A 25,021-nucleotide genomic window follows, 5' to 3' on the forward strand; every position below is an offset into this window, starting at 1 on the left:
GTCAAGTGTTCAGAAAGATAAACCCTAATTCATTTTCGAAACTATGATTGCACAGATTGGGGATATTTCTGTTTCTCATGTACACAACTTTGGAATTATGAACTTTCGTAAAAACCAAAGTTCGAAAAATTAACGTCGCCAAGTATCATCACTTATATGTAAAGTAGATTCCTTTCATCCCAAATCAGGATCCAATTGTACTCATATTTCATATTAATTTAAATTTCAAAAATGGTTTATTACCTAAAACAAAAAAGTATTTGGTACTTAGATTTATTATTTTTCAAGAAAAGAAGAACGATTATTAATACGGACATGAGAAAATTGCATATTAAATATCATTTGTAAAATACATCTATTCTTCATTTTATAAACAAGACAGTCTTAAGATAAGCGGGCACTAGTAATCCTAAATCCTTGGGTGAGAATATTTAAAACTTCCAAACGTGTATCCAGTATGTTATCCTTATCCCAATTTGTACACAACTTAAGTATTTTGTTCAATAACAACTAAAGGTTTTGTTCGGAGTTTGTGATGAACGCAGAATATTTGTTAGTATTGCTTTGACGCGGTACTCATAATGTTTACGTTTCGATTTTTAATATAAAGAATGGTAATAAGTATTACCACTTGATTTCATCTTTTAGATGTGCGTCTGGTTGGTGGAAGCAACGAAGCAGAAGGAAGGGTTGAGATCCAGTATAACGGAGTCTGGGGAACTATCTGTGATGACTCATGGGGTATCACCGATGCCAGTGTTGTCTGCCGCATGCTAGGATTCCAGGGGGCTTCTGGAGCTCCAGGATCAGCTCATTTCGGACAAGGCACTGGTCCCATTCAACTAGATGACGTAGGCTGTACAGGAGCTGAGCAGACTATCTTTGACTGTGCCCACCCTGCTTTTGGTGTTCACAATTGTGCTCATTATGAAGATGCCGGAGTAGTTTGCATTGCTTCACAAGGTACAGGACAAGTTAGAAATTTTCCCGAATTTATATAATTCTATGTTTCGTTACTCTATATTCGTAATGCCAAATGTACGTTTCTGTAAGGGTCCATGATTGTGTAGTTTCGTAATTCGGAAAGTGAAATAGGGTTACTATCGTAAAAAACAAAGTTCTGAAAAGGAGGGTTTCCAATAATCAACACTTATATGTCACACGTATAACCTTTTTTCCGAAATCAGGATCCAATTCTACTTATACTTCAACTCAGTTCAAATATAAAAAATGGTTTATAAATCAAATCAAAACCATATCTCTTACATAGACTTTTTATTTTTCACAAAAAGCAGGGCGATTATCAATACCAACATGACAAAATTGCATATATAATATCATTTGTTTAATACATCTATTCATTTTTTTTATATACACAAAAATTATTATAATAAGAGGGCACTAGTAATCCTAAATCCTTGGGTGAGAACATTTAAAACTTCCAAACGTGTATCCAGTATGTTATCCTTATCCCAATTTTTACACAACTTAAGTATTTTGTTCAATAACAACTAAAGGTTTTGTTCGGAGTTTGTGATGAACGCAGAATATTTGTTAGTATTGCTTTGACGCGATGCTCATAATTATTACGTTTCATTTTTCAAAATATAGAGAAGGGTTATGAGTATAAGCATTTGATTTAATCTTTTCAGGCGTACGTCTTCCAATCACTCCATATGTGTAGAAATCGTTACTGCTTTAAAAGTAATACAAAGTTTTGGTATGGGGTCATGAATTTGGTTCAAATGAACATATTGGAAGCACATGTGATTTTACAATATTCAGTTATCGTTGTCGCGGTTGAAATATATTCTAAAGTAATGAAATTGTAAATAATAAACTCCTTATGTTGTACAGCTCCCTCTCAAGATCAATTTAGCTATTAAACAATGTTTCCTGACAAAAATCGACCGATTGGCTATTTCCGTTTGGAAATTTTATGACTTTACTGCATATTCTGAGATTTTTATGATCGTAGCTACCATTGGATGGCCGTTGGCGCTATTTGAAATATATAAAAATTTACCGGGAGCACCGGAAAATTTGTATATTTAATTTTTGTCGAAAGTAAAAACGTTTTAGGGGCTACATTTTCTAGTGCTTATATTACATCCACAGCGACATCCAAATTTATCAAAATTGTAAACAATCACTATCCAGCCAATTTTCAAAATTACCAAAACTTTGTAATACCTTTAAGCAGCTTATTAACGGGAGACGGTGCCCCCTTTCCCACTGATATACTTTGTGCATACCAGAACTTTTACTTTTGAACTGAGGTACGTTTAAAGACTGGTATTTGTGTGCTCAAAAACGTTTATGTTTTGAAATTATTTCGTGTAATTAAACTAAATTTACCCATTGTTTTGGAACATTTAGCTTCCATTGAAATTACAATTAGACCGTCAAGGAAAAAGTTTTAAAACACCTGGTCTAGTGGATACGTCACCAGACTATATATCACATAGTGCGTGGTTCGCGTCCCATCGCGGAAATAATGCCCTTTGACAAGATATTAATCTTGTGTTCCACTCTCTATCCAGGTAGTACATGGGTACCCGGTAGGATGAGAACGTAAATGTGGTAGGATTGGCATGTACAAAATGACGCCTGGCCGGGACTATCTTTTAGACAAAGAGAACGCAATTTTAATTGAAGATTAGCCTTAGGAAGAATTAACCGCGGTAATAGTAATGTTCCAATGTAAAGTGCCTTAAAATGTAATTTTAATAAGTACTATACATTCGTGAATATTATCACCATTGTTTTCAACCGTAAGATTAAATTACAACATTTTCTTTGACAGGTGATCCTTTAAACTGCCCGGTGACAGGAGAATGGTTCGTGGACTGGGATGCTTCTTACGAGTGTCTCTCACAGCTCCCTCAGTCTAACCCTTTTGCTGTTCCTGGTCAGATCCTTCCTCTCCTGACAGTTACAGATATGATCCAAGCCGCAGGAGCTGCCTGGACGGCTGACAACCTGATCGAGGCTGAAGGAGAAATATGTGTAAGGATCATGCCCCAACTGGGCGCGGCCGCATTTGGAGCAGATATCTTCAGACAGTACTGTGATCCTGTGCTGACGTCCTTGAGGGAAGGGACAACGCTTAATGCTGAGGAACACTGCAGGCTTATTTTGAACTTGACAGGATTCATGACCACAATTATGTCAGCACCAACTACCCCTCAGCCAGACGGACCAACCGCGGAACCCGATTATCCTTTAGGGATCTTTGCATTACGACCTTTCGATTTTGAGGGTGAGCTTGAAAGCATTGTTGCTGACCAGTTTGGGGTGTCCATTTACGACGTTGACAACATCTGTAGGGCTCGACAATTCGTTGTGGATGCTGGCTCGACTTTGGAGGAACTGGTCACCGATTTCCTAGAAGCTTTTGTTGAAGTACTGATACCCAGAGCTGCAGAGATATGCAATAGTTGGAATGACATTATTGTTGCACTTGAGGCTTCTTCATCGGGTAACTTTTCAATGGGTTCGGACTTCAATATTCGTGGCTACCTGAATGATGTGTCTGATTTTGTTGCACGTTGGGCAGGATATGAAAGCAGAGAGGCCATGTGCCAACGTTTGAGTGAAACTCGTGGTGACTCAGGAATTCCAGCACTCCTTGATAATATAGCTGCTGATGTTGTGGACAGTATTCTCTCAGTTTTGACCGATGCCCAGCAGTGTTCCACTATAGTCCAGGAGGGATTAGACCTGGCCTTGACGTACATTCCCGGTCTTGATCCATATGCACTTAATCTTCAAATATATCAGATTACAGGGATGAATGGCACTAATCAACTCTGCCAGGTAGTTGCCGACGCATTCCAGCCGGGAGGTAAGAAATTATGTCAGAAGATGTTTACCGTCAGACCTCTTCTAAGTTCGATATGCATAATTATGTCGGAGTGCTGTACAGCTTTTTTCCTACACTTGTCCTGCGTCAATTTCCTCCAACAAATCATTTATTCAACCCTGGTCTCAACACCCTACCTCACCCTCACCTTAAACCTATACTAAAAACGAATTCAACCCTTACCCTATACCTCTAACGATAACAAAACCCAGGGGTATTTTCGCATGAGGAGATGTCAGGTAATCGTATCGGAGTTCAAATGTAGACATAAGTCTGTCTACAGAAATGTATTAACCATCGGGCTTAATTTTCTTTTAGATCATCATTGCCCTGAGGGTATGACCTTTAACGAGTGCGGCTCAGGTTGTGGCCCGGGCAGCTGTGACAACCTAGTTCCCAGAGATATCTGTCCTCTATTCTGTTTTGTTGGATGCTTCTGTCCAGAAGGACTGGTCAAGGATCAAGATGGCGGAGACCGCTGCATACCCGTGGATCAGTGCCAAGGTATGGATGCACAATATTCATGATTTTGTTTTATGTGGAAATATTATGCACATTATGTTGTATATCGGCTGAGAGAGTACCAAACTAAACCGGCCTTCTAGGGTTTAACTGTTACAAATCCCCTTAGATCAGATATAGACCAACAAGTTTTAAACAAGCCTCATTTGCCTCAGTATACATGTGCCGTTACTGTAGACTTTAAGAATAGAATGTCATCTCCGAACATTTACAAAAATGCCTTCGTCTTCCAATCTCTCCATTTGTGTGGCAATGTTTACTTGTTTAAGCAGCTTATTGCCGAGAAACAGTGCCACTTTTCCCACTGAAATACATTCATGCATACCAGAATTTTTCCTTTTTACTGGCTGAAAACTAATGTAAGGAATCCGGTTGAAAGATATTTAGCGTCGAGCTTCCAAGTAGTCAACAATGACCCAAAGCCTATTTCGAGTTCAATCTACATATGTCGGGGCGTTGTACCACATGTCTTCCTAAACTTGTCCTGCGTCGATTTGCAAGAAACAATTTCTGCAACCCTGGCCCCAACTCTCTACATCAGCCCCTTTCCCTAAACATATAGGCCAACCTCTAACGAAAACCAAACCCAGAGCAATTGTCGCAGGAGAAAATGTCAGGTGAACGTATCGGAGTTCAAATTTAAACATAAGGCCTAAACAAAAAAAGATGTTGTAGTGCCCTTTAGGTGCCAGATCATGGATCGATTGGTTTGATTTGTTTATTTTTTGTTAAACTTTTTTTTCCCAACTCAAAACAGCGACCGTCGCCCCAAAAACTCAAAACCGGGAACGTTGTCCAAATCTTGCTTGTTTCTAGCTGGTGTAGTGCATGGTGTTTACCCGTAAACGAGGCCGGTGTCTACTTATTTACGCTAGCAGGATTTCGAAACTAGGGAAGAAGACAAGTGAAAATATGGGAATATTTGATGATTTTATTCACTTGTATGCAATTTAAACAAACAAAATACATAGCTTTTTTTATTCACTATTTTTTTTTAATGGTTTAAAGAAACATACTTCATTGAAAAGCCGACTGTAGATTTTTGGGTCGGACGCAAAGGGCAATACAACGCTTTTTTTAACACCAAAATGTACAGACATTGGTTAGCCATCGGGCTTAATTTTTATGTAGATCATCATTATCCGCTCATTGCTCTTGTTGTTGTTGTTTTTGCCAATATTTTTTTTTTATTTGGCTTATTTTTTTGTAGACTATTGCGATGACGTTATCGTGAATTGTCTCGTAAATCCCTGTGATGTTTCCGTGTGTTCAGCTTACCCTGATGCTGAGTGCCGGTAAGCATACACTGTTTCGCATTAAAGTATGTTCTGTAATAATTTTAGATATCACGCAGTTAACTGCCAATTTAAAGTGCTGATGTATAGTGATTACAACTTTCAAATCGCATAACTTTCTTTTTTTTCGCTGTCATTCGGACTAAATCCAGTCTGCTTCTCTAATTTTTCTGCTTTAATCTAGACATGAATTTAAGACTACAGAACTGTTTTCATTAAGATTGGATTTTCCTTTAAATGTAAAGACCAGTTTTGGAAACGTCTCCCTCTCAAAATATGAAATGGAAGCTCTTATTACCAATCATGTGAAAGAATATGTTTTGACTAATACGTGATGATATATATTTTGCCGGGAAACCAATGGCAGATTATTTCGTAATTTCCATTTAATTCAATAAATATCAGTAGAAATACCATTACAAAACATGCTTCGTCTACGATAGACGCAATGTACTTAGAATATTCACTGAAAGTATATATCATGAATTTAGATCATGAATTCTGAGTGAGATTTAAGTTAGATGTGGATGCATTAAATGCGACCGACTCATTGGAATACGTAGATGTCAACGTATGGGACTGTAATGAAAATAAACAACGAAAAAGGTGTAAATGTACGATCTCTAAAAATAACTTTACCGAAAGCTGCATTATATTAATACAAATATTCAGATATCAAAAATACTTTTTCTAACATTTTATTTAATCAGTTTTATCAGTTTTCGTGATCCAGTAGCCGTAGCAGGGGCTTTCTGGCAAACCAAAGGTGTTGCAAAACAAGAAAATTGCGTTATGCTAGAAGGGCGCTAACTAAGCGCGCGTACGATACGGCAGGTTAAGGCCCGTTTGGCATAACGCCGCGTAGGTTACGGCCCTTTTGGCATAAATACGCTACACTAAAGCCGTATTATTAGAGAGGCCAAAACTTTGAACGCGATTATCTCGGAATGGCCAAAAGCAGTTAAGGCCCTTTTGGCATAAGGCCGACGATATTTGGTAAATTATTATATCTATCCGGACCGGATAGAAAGCGCGTACGTGTCGCGTAGTCCACTATAGATCTTTGTGTGTACAGTGCTTGTAACTTTACCAAGACTGGGCCAAATTTCTTATCATTTTGATGATTCTAGAACCTTGCAGTACAAACCAATACTTATATGGATAGATGATCAACCTTTTCTGATCGATTTCACAACGTTTCTTTCACAATACAACCGGTCTTTACCTTTAAATTTGCTTCCATTTTACAGATCAAACTACTGCGGCGGATGTAACGCTGATTTTTACGTTGATGACGTCCAAGTGAACTGTTCAACATGCCCCGAGGGTATGGCCTTTAACGAATGCGGCTCAGGTTGTGGCCCGTTCAGCTGTGATAACCTTCCCAGTGATATCTGTCCTCGGATCTGTAGTGCTGGGTGCTTCTGTCCAGAAGGACTGGTCAAGGATCAAGATGGCGGAGACCGCTGCATACCCTTGGATCAGTGCCAAGGTATGCATATATCTTTCAGCGAGAAAAATCCTGATTTCATTATTTTTTAACGTAAAATGCAATAATAATAATAGTAACAGGTTGTTCTACATTTACCATGAATACAAATTGATATGTATGTAAATAAATATGATTGTTTGCTTTAGAACCTCATGGAAAAACAGGACTATTTTGAAAATGGTACTGTAATGGGCATTTAAACAGTTTGTTTTTACTTTTACTTACTTTCATATCATTTGAAGTGTGCGTTATATGAATGTTATTAAAACGTGTATGTTTATATGGATTTCTGAAATTCATAAAAACAAACAATGTACAGCTGTCAGCTCAGGCAATCATCATGGCGCTTGCTCCAAATTACATACATATCAACTAAACTCTATACGGTGCAATGCTCGTTTATTTATATATTTAATTAAATCTGCCGTGTTCAATCAATATAGTCAATCAATGAAAGGAAGTTACCCGTGGGCCAATAGGGCTATGACGGGAACGACTAAACAGGTTTGTTGACGAAAAAAGGATTGTCACTATGTTGTTTTAATTTCGCTCTTTCACTTATTATTTAAAAAGTAAACATATATTTCGTTATCATCCAAAGTCTTGGGAAAGAAGACAATGGCTGTTTCGTTTTCTTCATCTCACAATTCTAGGTTCTGGCACAGGAGCCATACGTCTGGTTGGTGGAAGCAACGAAGCAGAAGGAAGGGTTGAGATCCAGTATAACGGAGTCTGGGGAACTATCTGTGATGACTCATGGGGTATCACCGATGCCAATGTTGTCTGTCGCATGCTAGGATTCCAGGGGGCTTCTGGAGCTCCAGGATCAGCTCATTTCGGACAAGGCACTGGTCCCATTCAACTAGATGACGTTCGCTGTAGAGGAGCTGAACAGACTATCTTTGACTGTTTTCACCTTCCTTTCGGTGTTCACAATTGTTTTCATAGTGAAGATGCCGGAGTAGTTTGCAATGCTCCAGGAGGTACAGAAGGAGGTAAATAGTCGTTATCAGGCTCACTCAAAAAGTTTTTAAAAGGTTCCATGTCGTTTTACGAAATGTACATGATTCCGCAGGTTGTTTACTCTGTATGTTCGCAATGCATAATGTTCGTTTTTCTGAAGGTTTATAATTTCGGAAGTTTGTAATTCCGAAAATGACCTCGAACCATTTGGGGTTTTTAGGAATTACAAACCTTCTGATTGACGGACCATAATTCTCTTTACGAATTATGAACCCTCGGAAATACAAACTTTCTGAAAAGCTTGTCAAGTGTTCAGAAAGATAAACCCTAATTCATTATCGAAACTATGATTGCACAGATTGGGGATATTTCTGTTTCTCATGTACACAACTTTGGAATTATGAACTTTCGTAAAAACCAAAGTTCGAAAAATTAACGTCGCCAAGTATCATCACTTATATGTAAAGTAGATTCCTTTCATCCCAAATCAGGATCCAATTGTACTCATATTTCATATTAATTTAAATTTCAAAAATGGTTTATTACCTAAAACAAAAAAGTATTTGGTACTTAGATTTATTATTTTTCAAGAAAAGAAGAACGATTATTAATACGGACATGAGAAAATTGCATATTTAATATCATTTGTAAAATACATCTATTCTTCATTTTATAAACAAGACAGTCTTAAGATAAGCGGGCACTAGTAATCCTAAATCCTTGGGTGAGAACATTTAAAACTTCCAAACGTGTATCCAGTATGTTATCCTTATCCCAATTTGTACACAACTTAAGTATTTTGTTCAATAACAACTAAAGATTTTGTTCGGAGTTTGTGATGAACGCAGAATATTTGTTAGTATTGCTTTGACGCGGTACTCATAATGTTTACGTTTCGATTTTTAATATAAAGAATGGTAATAAGTATTACCACTTGATTTCATCTTTTAGATGTGCGTCTGGTTGGTGGAAGCAACGAAGCAGAAGGAAGGGTTGAAATCCAGTATAACGGAGTCTGGGGAACTATCTGTGATGACTCATGGGATATCACCGATGCCAGTGTTGTCTGCCGCATGCTAGGATTCCAGGGGGCTTCTGGAGCTCCAGGATCAGCTCATTTCGGACAAGGCACTGGTCCCATTCAACTAGATGACGTAGGCTGTACAGGAGCTGAGCAGACTATCTTTGACTGTGCCCATCCTGCTTTTGGTGTTCACAATTGTGCTCATTATGAAGATGCCGGAGTAGTTTGCATTGCTTCACAAGGTACAGGACAAGTTAGAAATTTTCCCGAATTTATATAATTCTATGTTTCGTTACTCTATATTCGTAATGCCAAATGTACGTTTCTGTAATTGTCCATGATTGTGTAGTTTCGTAATTCAGAAAGTGAAATAGGGTTACTATCGTAAAAAACAAGTTCTGAAAAGGAGGGTATCCAATAATCAACACTATACTTAGATCGTTGTCGCGATTGAAATATATTCTAAAGTAATGAAATTGTAAATAATAAACTCCTTAGTTGTATAGCTCCCTCTCAGGATCAATTTAGCTATTAAACAATGTTTCCTGACAAAAATCAACCGATTGGCTATTCCCGTTTGGAAATTATATGACTTAACTGCATATTCTGAGATTTTTATGATCGTAGCTACCATTGGATGGCCGTTGGCGCTATTTAGTAAAAACCGTTTTAGGGGCTACATTCGTTAGTGCTTATATTACATCCACAGCGGCATCCAAATTTATCAAAATTGTAAACAATCGCTATCCAGCCAATTTTCAAAATTACCAAAACTTTGTAATACCTTTAAGCAGCTTATTAACGGGAGACGGTGCCCCCTTTCCCACTGATATACTTTGTGCATACCAGAACTTTTACTTCTGAACTGAGGTACGTTTTAAGACTGGTATTTGTGTGCTCAAAAACGTTTATGTTTTGAAATTATTTCGTGTAATTAAACTAAATTTACCCATTGTTTTGGAACATTTAGCTTCCATTGAAATTACAATTAGACCGTCAAGGAAAAAGTTTTAAAACACGTGGTCTAGTGGATACGTCACCAGACTATATATCACATAGTTTGTGGTTCGAGTCCCATCGCGGCACTAATGCCCTTTGACAAGACATTAATCTTGTGTTCCATTCTCTATCCAGGTAGTACATGGGTACCCGGGAGGATGAGAAGGTAAATGTGGTAGGATTGGCATGTACAAAATGACGCCTGGCCGGGACTATCTTTTAGACAAAGAGAACGCATTTTTAATTGAAGATTAGCCTTAGGAAGAATTAACCGCGGTAATAGTAATGTTCCAATGTAAAGTGCTTAAAAATGTAATTTTAATAAGTACTATACATTCGTGAATATTATCACCATTGTTTTCAACCGTAAGATTAAATTACAACATTTTCTTTGACAGGTGATCCTTTAAACTGCCCGGTGACAGGAGAATGGTTCGTGGACTGGGATGCCTCTTACGAGTGTCTCTCACAGCTCCCTCAGTCTAACCCTTTTGCTGTTCGTGGTCAGATCCTTCCTCTCCTGACAGTTACAGATGTCATCCAAGCCGCAGGAGCTGCCTGGACGGCTAACAACCTGATCGAGGCTGAAGGTGAAATTTGTGTAAGGATCATGCCCCAACTAAACGCAGCCGCATTTGAAGCAGATGTCTTCAGACAGTACTGTGATCCTGTGCTGACGTCCTTGAGGGAAGGGACAACGCTTGATGCTGAGGAACACTGCAGGCTTATTTTTAACTTGACAGGATTCATGACCACAGTTATGTCAGCACCAACTACCCCTCAGCCAGACGGACCAACCGCGGAACCCGACTATCCTTTAGGGATCTTTGCATTACGACCTTTCGATTTTGAGGGTGAGCTTGAAGGCATTGTTGCTGACCAGTTTGGGGTGTCCATTTACGACGTTGACAACATCTGTAGGGCTCGACAATTCGTTGTGGATGCTGGCTCGACTTTGGAGGAACTGGTCACCGATTTCCTAGAAGCTTTTGTTGAAGTACTGATACCCAGAGCTGCAGAGATATGCAATAGTTGGAATGACATTATTGATGCACTTGAGGCTTCTTCATCGGGTAACTTTTCAATGGGTTCGGACTTCAATATTCGTGGCTACCTGAATGATGCGTCTGATTTTGTTGCACGTTGGGCAGGATATGAAAGCAGAGAGGCCATGTGCCAACGTTTGAGTGAAACTCGTGGTGACTCAGGAATTCCATTACGCCTTGATGATATAGCTGCTGATGTTGTGGACAGTATTCTCTCAGTTTTGACCGATGCCCAGCAGTGTTCCACTATAGTCCAGGAGGGATTAGACCTGGCCTTGACGTACATTCCCGGTCTTGATCCATATGCACTTAATCTTCAAATATATCAGATTACAGGGATGAATGGCACTAATCAACTCTGCCAGGTAGTTGCCGACGCATTCCAGCCGGGAGGTAAGAAATTATGTCAGAAGATGTTTACCGTCAGACCTCTTCTAAGTTCGATATGCATAATTATGTCGGAGTGCTGTAGAGCTTTTTTTCCTACACTTGTCCTGCGTCAATTTCCTCCAACAAATCATTTATTCAACCCTGGTCTCAACATCCTACCTCACCCTCACCTTAAACCTATACTAAAAACGAATTCAACCCTTACCCTATACCTCTAACGATAACAAAACCCAGGGGTATTTTCGCATGAGGAGATGTCAGGTAATCGTATCGGAGTTCAAATGTAGACATAAGTCTGTCTACAGAAATTTGTTAACCATCGGGCTTAATTTTCTTTTAGATCATCATTGCCCTGAGGGTATGACCTTTAACGAGTGCGGCTCAGGTTGTGGCCCGGGCAGCTGTGACAACCTAGTTCCCAATGATATATGTCCTCTATTCTGTTTTGCTGGATGCTTCTGTCCAGAAGGACTGGTCAAGGATCAAGATGGCGGAGACCGCTGCATACCCGTGGATCAGTGCCAAGCTATGGATGCACAATATTCATGATTTTGTTTTATGTGGAAATATTATGCACATTATGTTGTATATCGGCTGAGAGAGTACCAAACTAAACCGGCCTTCTAGGGTTTAACTGTTACAAATCCCCTTAGATCAGATATAGACCAACAAGTTTTAAACAAGCCTCATTTGCCTCAGCATACATGTGCCATTACTGTAGACTTTAAGAATAGAATGTCATCTCCGAACATTTACAAAAATGCCTTCGTCTTCCAATCACTCCATTTGTGTGGCAATGTTTACTTGTTTAAGCAGCTTATTGCCGAGAAACAGTGCCACTTTTCCCACTGAAATACATTCATGCATACCAGAATTTTTCCTTTTTACTGGCTGAAAACTAATGTAAGGAATCCGGTTGAAAGATATTTAGCGTCGAGCTTCCAAGTAGTCAACAATGACACAAAGCCTATTTCGAGTTCAATCTACATATGTCGGGGCGCTGTACCACATGTCTTCCTAAACTTGTCCTGCGTCGATTTGCAAGAAACAATTTCTGCAACCCTGGCCCCAACTCTCTACATCAGCCCCTTTCCCTAAACATATAGGCCTACCTCTAACGAAAACCAAACCCAGAGCAATTGTCGCAGGAGAAAATGTCAGGTTAACGTATCGGAGTTCAAATTTAAACATAAGGCCTAAACAACAAAAAAAGATGTTGTAGTGCCCTTTAGGTGCCAGATCATGGATCGATTGGTCTGATATGTTTAATTTTTGTTAAACCTTTTTTCCCAACTCAAAACAGCGACCGTCGCCCCAAAAACTCAAAACCGGGAACGTTGTCGAAATCTTGCTGGTTTCTAGCTGGTGCAGTGCATGGTGTTTACCCGTAAACGAGGCCAGGGTCTTCTTGTTTACGCTAGCAGGATTTCGAAACTAGGGCAGAAGACAAGTGAAAATATGGGAATATTTGATGATTTTATTCATTTGTATGCAATTTAAACAAACAAAATACATAGCTTTTTTTATTCACTATTTTTTGTTGTTGGAACGCCTCAAAAGTTTTGTTGACGATAAAAGGATTGTCAATATGTTATTTTAATTTCGCTCTTTCAGTTATTATTTAAAAAGTAAACATATATTTCGTTATCATCCAAAGTCTGTGCAATAGGTTCGGAACTAGTTTTGGATTCCTTGGAAGAACAGGACTTGTTTGTAAATATTACTGAAATGGGCTTTCAAACAGTTAGTCTTTACCTTTTCTCACTTTCTTATCATTTGAAATGTGAGTTATATGAATGATTTTAAAACTTGTATGTTTATATGGATTTCGGAAATTCCGGCACAGGAGCCATACGTCTGGTTGGTGGAAGCAACGAAGCAGAAGGAAGGGTTGAGATCCAGTACAACGGAGTCTGGGGAACTATCTGTGATGACTCATGGGGTATCACCGATGCCAGTGTTGTCTGCCGCATGCTAGGATTCCAGGGGGCTTCTGGAGCTCCAGGATCAGCTCATTTCGGACAAGGCACTGGTCCCATTCAACTAGATGACGTAGGCTGTACAGGAGCTGAGCAGACTATCTTTGACTGTGCCCACCCTGCTTTTGGTGTTCACAATTGTGCTCATTATGAAGATGCCGGAGTAGTTTGCATTGCTTCACAAGGTACAGGACAAGTTAGAAATTTTACCGAATTTATATAATTCTATGTTTCGTTACTCTATATTCGTAATGCCAAATGTACGTTTCTGTAAGGGTCCATGATTGTGTAGTTTCGTAATTCGGAAAGTGAAATAGGGTTACTATCGTAAAAAACAAAGTTCTGAAAAGGAGGGTTTCCAATAATCAACACTTATATGTCACACGTATAACCTTTTTTCCGAAATCAGGATCCAATTCTACTTATACTTCAACTCAGTGCAAATATCAAAAATGGTTTATAAATCAAATCAAAACCATATATCTTACATGGACTTTTCATTTTTCACAAAAAGCAGACCCATTATCAATACCGACATGACACAATTGCATATTTAATATAATTTGTTTAATACATCTATTCATTTTTTTTATATACACAAAAATTATTATAATAAAAGGGCACTAGTAATCCTAAATCCTTGAGTGAGAATATTTAAAACTTCCAAACGTGTATCCAGTATGTTATCCTTATCCCAATTTGTACACAACTTAAGTATTTTGTTCAATAACAACTAAAGATTTTGTTCGGAGTTTGTGATGAACGCAGAATATTTGTTAGTAATGCTTTGACGCGGTACTCATAATGTTTACGATTCGATTTGTAATATAAAGAATGGTAATAAGTATTACCACTTGATTTCATCTTTTAGATGTGCGTCTGGTTGGTGGAAGCAACGAAGCAGAGGGAAGGGTTGAGATCCAGTATAACGGAGTCTGGGGAACTATCTGTGATGACTCATGGGGTATCACCGATGCCAGTGTTGTCTGCCGCATGCTAGGATTCCAGGGGGCTTCTGGAGCTCCAGGATCAGCTCAATTCGGACAAGGCACTGGTCCCATTCAATTAGATGACGTAGGCTGTACAGGAGCTGAGCAGACTATCTTTGACTGTGCACACCCTGCTTTTGGTGTTCACAATTGTGCTCATTATGAAGATGCCGGAGTAGTTTGCATTGCTTCACAAGGTACAGGACAAGTTAGAAATTTTCCCGAATTTATATAATTCTATGTTTCGTTACTCTATATTCGTAATGCCAAATGTACGTTTCTGTAATGGTCCATGATTGTGTAGTTTCGTAATTCGGAAAGTGAAATAGGGTTACTATCGTAAAAAACAAAGTTCAGAAAAGGAGGGTTTCCAAGAATCAACACTTATATGTAACACGTATAACCTTTTTTCCGAAATCAGGATCCAATTTTTCTTATACTTCAACTCAGTTCAAATATCAAAAATGGTTTATAAATCAAATCAAAACGATATATCTTATATAGACTTTTCATTTTTCACAAAAAGCAGACCGAATATCAATACCGACATGACACAATTGCATATTTAATATCATTTGTAAAATATATCTATTCTTCATTTTATAAACAAGACAATCTTAAGATAAGAGGGCACTAGTAATCCTAAATCCATGGGTGAGAATATTTAAAACTTCCAAACGTGTATCCAGTATGTTATCCTTATCCCAATTTGTACACAACTTAAGTATTTTGTTCAATAACATCTAAAAGTTTTGTTCGGAGTTTGTGATGAACGCAGAATATTTGTTAGTATTGCTTCGACGCGGTACTCATAATGTTTACGATTCGATTTGTAATATAAAGAATGGTAATAAGTATTACCACTTGATTTCATATTTTAGATGTACGTCTGGTTGGTGGAAGCAACGAAGCAGAAGGAAGGGTTGAAATCCAGTATAACGGAGTCTGGGGAACTATCTGTGATGACTCATGGGATATCACCGATGCCAGTGTTGTCTGCCGCATGCTAGGATTCCAGGGGGCTTCTGGAGCTCCAGGATCAGCTCAATTCGGACAAGGCACTGGTGTCATTCAACTAGATGACGTAGGCTGTACAGGAGCTGAGCAGACTATCTTTGACTGTGCCCACCCTGCTTTTGGTGTTCACAATTGTGCTCATTATGAAGATGCCGGAGTAGCTTGCATTGCTTCACAAGGTACAGGACAAGTTAGAAATGTTCCCGAATTTATATAATTCTATGTTTCGTTACTCTATATTCGTAATGCCAAATGTACGTTTCTGTAATAGTCCATGATTGTGTAGTTTCGTAATTCGGAAAGTGAAATAGGGTTACTATCGTAAAAAACAAAGTTCAGAAAAGGAGGGTTTCCAATAATCAACACTTACATGTAACACGAATAACCTTTTTTCCGAAATCAGGATCCAATTGTACTTATACTTCAACTCAGTGCAAATATCAAAAATGGTTTATAAATCAAATCAAAACCATATATCTTACATGGACTTTTCATTTTTCACAAAAAGCAGACCGATTATCAATACCGACATGACACAATTGCATATTTAATATCATTTGTTTAATACATCTATTCATTTTTTTTATATGCACAAAAATTATTATAATAAGAGGGCACTAGTAATCCTAAATCCTTGGGTGAGAACATTTAAAACTTCCAAACGTGTATCCAGTATGTTATCCTTATCCCAATTTGTACACAACTTAAGTATTTTGTTCAATAACAACTAAAGATTTTGTTCGGAGTTTGTGATGAACGCAGAATATTTGTTAGTATTGCTTTGACGCGGTACTCATAATGTTTACGTTTCGATTTGTAATATAAAGAATGGTAATAAGTATTACCACTTGATTTCATATTTTAGATGTGCGTCTGGTTGGTGGAAGCAACGAAGCAGAGGGAAGGGTTGAGATCCAGTATAACGGAGTCTGGGGAACTATCTGTGATGACTCATGGGGTATCACCGATGCCAGTGTTGTCTGCCGCATGCTAGGATTCCAGGGGGCTTCTGGAGCTCCAGGATCAGCTCAATTCGGACAAGGCACTGGTCCCATTCAATTAGATGACGTAGGCTGTACAGGAGCTGAGCAGACTATCTTTGACTGTGCACACCCTGCTTTTGGTGTTCACAATTGTGTTCATTATGAAGATGCCGGAGTAGTTTGCATTGCTTCACAAGGTACAGGACAAGTTAGAAATTTTCCCGAATTTATATAATTCTATGTTTCGTTACTCTATATTCGTAATGCCAAATGTACGTTTCTGTAATGGTCCATGATTGTGTAGTTTCGTAATTCGGAAAGTGAAATAGGGTTACTATCGTAAAAAACAAAGTTCAGAAAAGGAGGGTTTCCAATAATCAACACTTATATGTAACACGTATAACCTTTTTTTCCGAAATCAGGATCCAATTTTTCTTATACTTCAACTCAGTTCAAATATCAAAAATGGTTTATAAATCAAATCAAAACCATATATCTTATATAGACTTTTCATTTTTCACAAAAAGCAGACCGATTATCAATACCGACATGACACAATTGCATATTTAATATCATTTGTAAAATTATCTATTCTTCATTTTATAAACAAGACAATCTTAAGATAATAGGCCACTAGTAATCCTAAATCCTTGGGTGAGAATATTTAAAACTTCCAAACGTGTATCCAGTATGTTATCCTTATCCCAATTTGTACACAACTTAAGTATTTTGTTCAATAACATCTAAAAGTTTTGTTCGGAGTTTGTGATGAACGCAGAATATTTGTTAGTATTGCCTTGACGCGGTAATCATAATGTTTACGATTCGATTTGTAATATAAAGAATGGTAATAAGTATTACCACTTGATTTCATATTTTAGATGTACGTCTGGTTGGTGGAAGCAACGAAGCAGAAGGAAGGGTTGAAATCCAGTATAACGGAGTCTGGGGAACTATCTGTGATGACTCATGGGATATCACCGATGCCAGTGTTGTCTGCCGCATGCTAGGATTCCAGGGGGCTTCTGGAGCTCCAGGATCAGCTCAATTCGGACAAGGCACTGGTCTCATTCAACTAGATGACGTAGGCTGTACAGGAGCTGAGCAGACTATTTTTGACTGTGCCCACCCTGCTTTTGGTGTTCACAATTGTGCTCATTATGAAGATGCCGGAGTAGTTTGCATTACTTCACAAGGTACAGGACAAGTTAGAAATGTTCCCGAATTTATATAATTCTATGTTTCGTTACTCTATATTCGTAATGCCAAATGTACGTTTCTGTAATGGTCCATGATTGTGTAGTTTCGTAATTCGGAAAGTGAAATAGGGTTACTATCGTAAAAAACAAAGTTCAGAAAAGGAGGGTTTCCAATAATCAACACTTACATGTAACACGTATAACCTTTTTTCCGAAATCAGGATCCAATTTTACTTATACTTCAACTCAGTTCAAATATCAAAAATGGTTTATAAATCAAATCAAAACCATATATCTTACATAGACTTTTCATTTTTCACAAAAAGCAGACCGATTATCAATACCGACATGACACAATTGCATATTTAATATCATTTGTTTAATACATCTATTCATTTTTTTATATACACAAAAATTATTATAATAAGAGGGCACTAGTAATCCTAAATCCTTAGGTGAGAACATTTAAAACTTCCAAACGTGTATCCAGTATGTTATCCTTATCCCAATTAGTACACACTTAAGTATTTTGTTCAATAACAACTAAAGATTTTGTTCGGAGTTTGTGATGAACGCAGAATATTTGTTAGTATTGCTTTGACGCGTTACTCATAATGTTTACGTTTCGATTTGTAACATAAAGAATTGTAATAAGTATTACCACTTGATTTCATCTTTTAGATGTGCGTCTGGTTGGTGGAAGCAACGAAGCAGAGGGAAGGGTTGAGATCCAGTATAACGAAGTCTGGGGAACTATCTGTGATGACTCATGGGGTATCACCGATGCCAGTGTTGTCTGCCGCATGCTAGGATTCCAGGGGGCTTCTGGAGCTCCAGGATCAGCTCATTTCGGACAAGGCACTGGTCCCATTCAATTAGATGACGTAGGCTGTACAGGAGCTGAGCAGACTATCTTTGACTGTGCACACCCTGCTTTTGGTGTTCACAATTGTGCTCATTATGAAGATGCCGGAGTAGTTTGCATTACTTCACAAGGTACAGGACAAGTTAGAAATTTTCCCGAATTTATATAATTCTATGTTTCGTTACTCTATATTCGTAATGCCAAATGTACTTTTCTGTAATGGTCCATGATTGTGTAGTTTCGTAATTCGGAAAGTGAAATAGGGTTACTATCGTAAAAAACAAAGTTCAGAAAAGGAGGGTTTCCAATAATCAACACTTATATGTAACACGTATAACCTTTTTTCCGAAATCAGGATCCAATTTTTCTTATACTTCAACTCAGTTCAAATATCAAAAATGGTTTATAAATCAAATCAAAACCATATATCTTATATAGACTTTTCATTTTTCACAAAAAGCAGACCGATTATCAATACCGACATGACACAATTGCATATTTAATATCATTTGTAAAATATATCTATTCTTCATTTTATAAACAAGACAATCTTAAGATAAGAGGGCACTAGTAATCCTAAATCCTTGGGTGAGAATATTTAAAACTTCCAAACGTGTATCCAGTATGTTATCCTTATCCCAATTAGTACACAACTTAAGTATTTTGTTCAATAACAACTAAAGGTTTTGTTCGGAGTTTGTGATGAACGCAGAATATTTGTTAGTATTGCTTTGACGCGTTACTCATAATGTTTACGATTCGATTTGTAATATAAAGAAAGGTAATAAGTATTACCACTTGATTTCATCTTTTAGATGTACGTCTGGTTGGTGGAAGCAACGAAGCAGAAGGAAGGGTTGAAATCCAGTATAACGGAGTCTGGGGAACTATCTGTGATGACTCATGGGGTATCACCGATGCCAGTGTTGTCTGCCGCATGCTAGGATTCCAGGGGGCTTCTGGAGCTCCAGGATCAGCTCATTTCGGACAAGGCATTGGTCCCATTCAACTAGATGACGTAGGCTGTACAGGAGCTGAGCAGTCTATCTTTGACTGTGCCCACCCTGCTTTTGGTGTTCACAATTGTGCTCATTATGAAGATGCCGGAGTAGTTTGCATTGCTTCACAAGGTACAGGACAAGTTAGAAATTTTCCCGAATTTATATAATTCTATGTTTCGTTACTCTATATTCGTAATGCCAAATGTACGTTTCTGTAATGGTCCATGATTGTGTAGTTTCGTAATTCGGAAAGTGAAATAGGGTTACTATCGTAAAAAACAAAGTTCTGAAAAGGAGGGTTTCCAATAATCAACACTTATATGTCACACGTATAACCTTTTTTCCGAAATCAGGATCCAATTCTACTTATACTTCAACTCAGTTCAAATATCAAAAATGGTTTATAAATTAAATCAAAACCATATCTCTTACATAGACTTTTCATTTTTCACAAAAAGCAGGGCGATTATCAATACCGACATGACAAAATTGCATATATAATATCATTTGTTTAATACATCTATTCATTTTTTTATATAGACAAAAATTATTATAATAAGAGGGCAATAGTATTCCTAGATCCTTGGGTGAGAACATTTGTAACTTCAAATCGTGTGTCCTGGATTTTATCCTAACCCAAATTATACAGAACTTGAGTACTATGTTCAAAAACAACTGAACAACCTTTTTACGCAGGTTGTGATAGACACAGAATTGTCGTTATTATTCCTTTGACGCGATGCTCATAATTATTGCGTTTCATTTTTCAAAATATAGAGAAGGGTTATGAGTATAAGCATTTGATTTAATCTTTTCAGACGTACGTCTGGTTGATGGAAGCAACGAAGCAGAAGGAAGGGTTGAAATCCAGTATAACGGAGTCTGGGGAACTATCTGTGATGACTCATGGGATATCACCGATGCCAGTGTTGTCTGCCGCATGCTAGGATTCCAGGGGGCTTCTGGAGCTCCAGGATCAGCTCAATTCGGACAAGGCACTGGTCCCATTCAACTAGATGACGTAGGCTGTACAGGAGCTGAACAGACTATCTTTGACTGTGCACACCCTCCTTTCGGTGTTCACAATTGTTTTCATAGTGAAGATGCCGGAGTAGTTTGCATTGCTTGAGCAGGTACAGGTTAATAGCCTTTTACCCAAAGTTTTAAAATAAACGTTAAACGTCCTTTTCCCAAATGTGCGAAATAATAATTTTTAAATAAAACCTTTATGATATAAACAAGAATCTTTTATATTAGAAGAGCAGTAGCAATCCTACGTTTTTTTGGAAAGTAGGAATATTATTTATACTGTGTCCAGCATGTCATTCTGGCATTACCACAACAAACCCCTCTGCTCCACGTCACACTTGCTCCTGCAACCTAATCTCAACCTCAATATCCTACACTAACCGAATGATAGTATACGTTAATCTCTTACCAAACACTTCACTTTAAGGTATTAAGTAACTTTGCCTCTGATTTTAAACAAAGTTCTGGATTTAGCTCTTGCTACAATCATAATTATAAATCTTTAAGTCAGAAATGATTCCCATGACTTTTACAAGCCAATTGCATGTTTCATTATCAAAATATTTATGATTGGAATTTGAAATGTTAAAAACCGTTTTATGCTACAGTCTATTGGGGAAAATGAGTATGGTAAAACTGGTCACTCAAAGTTGTTTCACCTTTTTGAAGCACTTCAATATTACATCACATCAATTTTCAGCCCCATAAGACAGAACATTTACTAAAATTAAGATTCACTATAGATAGCATAAACAAAACAATGTTGTTTTTTTCGAATTACAAACGTTTCTTACAAATACTTTTATTCGTACTTCAGTTTCTTTATGGGGATTTTACTACATTGGGAAACGAGTCACTTTGGGCTTAATGGCTTTTAATTAATTGCGGTGAGGGATAAATTCTCATTTGCGGTGATGGATACATTTTCATACAAACTCGAAACATTTTAAATTGGCTCAGAGTGGAAATCGTGCGGTGTCAATGAGATCGAAACTGATTGGAAACATCTCTTAAAGGGAAGTTAAACCTCGACAGCAAACTACGCTAGAAGAAAGCAGAAAATTCATAAACGCATACTGGTCAAAATTTGAATGAAATCGGACAAAAATTAGAAAATTCTGTGTTTGTGTAAGTTGCTGTCACTACAGGTATGGACCTTTCAAAGTGACTTAATCGGTACCGTTTCTGTAATATATTTCACTTATTCAAAAATGTATGACTCAGAATTCTTCCCTTTTTTTTCTTTTTCTAGAACCTGTAATAATATACACTCGATGATATATTCGCGGTAGTGGCACAACGGTGAAGGCACTTGGGAGAAGAAAAAAGTTTTAATTTCATACACGACAAACGGGAAGTTTATCTGTCACTACGTCACAATCCACTGACAAAATTGCCAATTTGAGATTTGCAAAGCTATAGTGATTTCAGATTACAAACAATCATAACTTTCTTATTATTGATCCTATTAATTTCAAACTTTCGCTTTTCTGTTTCTCTGATTTTCTGTTTTGACACCAATTAACTTTTTTCAAGGGTTGGATTGCCTTGTCGTGATTAATATAAAGTGATATTATTGTTTTGATTGATGTTTCAGTGTATACGAACTGGGACCAAACCATATTTGACCGTGTATTAAGCTAGGTCCTTGCCCTTTTATTGAAATATTGTATAAACATTACGCCATAAAAGAATGCTTTCCGCTCCAGCGTAGGTAAAATGTCAACAACAAAATATTTCTTATTTTCATTAGGGATAAATATATTGGAAATTTGTCTGTTTCTTATTACTTTAATGTGTTCTACTACCTAACTGTCTCTGCTTTTAACGTTAAGATTCTTCGATCTTCAATTTCAAACTCTTTATAATTATGATGTTAAAACACACATGGTTGACATTATAAGTAGAGTGTGATAAATTATAATATTCTAACTTGCAGTAAAACAAATTGAATCATACTTAATAATGGAAATATGTCAGCCAGTTTCTTCTTGGATAGTTAAGAATTTGTATAAGTTAATTTCAACGTCCCTTTCTGGTTGTCACAGGTAAACTGGCAAACTTCAATTTCAAGATAACTGAATTATCGTATCTTTCTGGTTATGAAATGGTGATGTACTGGTATAATTTCAGTTTCGAGTAAACCCAAGTTTTGCATATTTCGAGTAGTAAAGAGGTAAACTGTGATCTCAAGATCTTCAATCTTTCGGGGGTTTTTTACCCTTTTTTAATCTCAATGTAGAGCATGAATGTACGTGTCATTTACAATCATTACTTATGTTTTTCAAAACACGGAGAGGAGAAGGTAATGGTAGGGTGCGATATAACTTTAAAAATTAAAGGGATAGTTGAGTTCTGTTGCAGAGGACGCTACACAAAATAATTTTTTGTGAGATAATGAAAACTGAGTGTCAGATTTGAAAGAACATAATATTTAAATGACGAAATCATCTTTGTTTGATCAAAATCGGTTCAGAGACAGCTGAAATATAACGATTTTTAATACTTGTGTACCACCACATATATTAGGTATTTTGAAAAAATTGAAAAAACGCCTTTTACGTTGTATTTCAGCCAATGCCGATGTAGGCTTTTTTGTTGGCATTTTCGTGTTGCTTATGTAACGCACGACCAACCGGCCCATGTATTGTTATTTTTAATTAAATAATTAATTAGCGGTCACCATTTTTGTTTTAAGTGGAGCTGAATTGGTATGCTCGTATTGGCTAAATTTCACACATTTTGGGGTCTAAAATTACCTTCATAGCATTTTTAGGTTCTAACAGGGCACTAGAAATGCCATAGATAAGAATAAGAGCAATAACCATGCACTTTGAAGGCATTTGCGGTCTGAAAACAGAACTTAACTATCCCTTTAATATGATTTTTATGGAATTTTATTACGTTTGTACTACTTGTTTGCATTGGTGAAGGAATAAAAATTTCATGAATCGGATTAGTTACCATTGATTTGGAGTGCTTTTTTTGTCTACATGTTATGGGGTTCTCAAACAAGACTGTACTGTTGTGAATAAAGAGAAGTTCGGTTCGTTTATAAATGAATATTTACTGATCACACAAATAACTAAAGGAGAATTACGGGGGAACAATGAAATAGAAGTAAAATAATTTTGCGGGAGAAATACCCATGTTTTGTTAAGTGATAAGTTATATCTTTATGAGTATGAGGTGATTTTATTAACAAGTTGGATGATGACATACGCTAAAAACATATCATAGGTAGCATTTTTTTTACCAACACCAAGCCCTTGACGTTTTCCAATAATTACCTAGCCAGTAGGGGGGGTGTTTCACAAAGATCCTAAGGTGAACCTATCTCTAAGCCGTTAGCATCTTTGACAATAATTTGTAAAAGTTATTTTAACCCTAATAAGGCTGGGGGCATTATGCCCCCCCCCCTCCACGATTTTTCTGATTTTTCGAGAACGCATATGGATGGCGCTCCGCCGCTTGCTGACTTTTTTCTTTCGAGTCTTGCGCATCTTTAAAGAAAAACAAATTAAAAATCGGACGTACAGTTACGAGGTCACGTGACCTGTTGTCTTTGCATGTCAGCCCGAAAATCGCTCATTTTTGTGATTTGTGTACAAAACATATGCAAATGTCATTTTTCCTAAAAACATAGATAAAACATTGTTTATTGGGTCTTGTTTAAAGTTTAGGTGGTTGTTTTGGGGGTAAAAATAGTTGAATTGTAGTAAAAAATGAAATAAAACGATAAAAACAATAAAATACATAAGAAATTATCAAAACAATAGATAACATAAAGAATAAGCTGGCTCTTCCGAATTTGTTTGTCGTATTATTATTTCTAATGGCCTAATGCATGTGGTTAAAAAGAATGCTTAAATATGAATAATATATGATTTATGGGTAAAAATGTGATTTATGACCTTATTTGCATAAATTACCATAAATATACAATGAATTTTTCAACAAAACTTGTTATTATTAAATCCTTCACTTCATTTGATATGCGTGCAAATTTTCACGGAGATCGGCCTTTTCACGGCCGAGATCTTAAAGGGGGCATAATGCCCCCCCCCCCCCCCGCCCGTACTAAGACCTCAAATAGCCCGGCCTTTTTAGGGTTAAAAGGCATAACATTTGGATTCAAATCATTCACATCATATAATATCAAGGAGATTTCATGTTCTTGATGTGGAACTTAAATAAAGTCTAAAAAAATTGAATTTCGCTTTTAAATATATATTTTTAAGGCTAGAAATAATTCATAATTTGTTAGTCCAACATAGAGTTAAGTTTGACTTAGGATCTGTGTGAAACATCCCCCTGAACCTAATTCTCACATAAGGGTTTCAAGACAATAGACCATTTTCGT

General features: G+C 37.2%; 1 protein-coding gene across 12 annotated transcripts in view; it reads left to right on the forward strand.

Annotated features, from left to right (window-relative positions):
* LOC373433 (scavenger receptor cysteine-rich protein) overlaps window positions 1-23,614 on the forward strand; it is a 35,472-nt gene extending 11,858 nt beyond the window's left edge. For 2 of the 12 annotated variants that reach the window (XM_030988768.1, XM_030988771.1), the window contains exons 6-17: window positions 649-963; window positions 2,807-3,847; window positions 4,184-4,369; window positions 5,598-5,682; window positions 6,933-7,174; window positions 7,828-8,169; window positions 15,446-15,760; window positions 16,447-16,761; window positions 17,446-17,760; window positions 18,445-18,759; window positions 19,444-19,758; window positions 20,448-23,614. In XM_030988768.1, coding sequence (XP_030844628.1) covers window positions 649-963; window positions 2,807-3,847; window positions 4,184-4,369; window positions 5,598-5,682; window positions 6,933-7,174; window positions 7,828-8,169; window positions 15,446-15,760; window positions 16,447-16,761; window positions 17,446-17,760; window positions 18,445-18,759; window positions 19,444-19,758; window positions 20,448-20,758 — 4,097 coding nt within the window. In that variant the 3' untranslated portion in view covers window positions 20,759-23,614. 12 annotated transcript variants of the gene reach the window in all.
* The last annotated feature ends 1,407 nt before the right edge of the window (window positions 23,615-25,021 follow it).

This window comes from Strongylocentrotus purpuratus, unplaced genomic scaffold (assembly GCF_000002235.5).
Source record: "Strongylocentrotus purpuratus isolate Spur 01 unplaced genomic scaffold, Spur_5.0 spur5_scaffold_18, whole genome shotgun sequence".
NCBI lineage: Eukaryota > Metazoa > Echinodermata > Echinoidea > Camarodonta > Strongylocentrotidae > Strongylocentrotus > Strongylocentrotus purpuratus.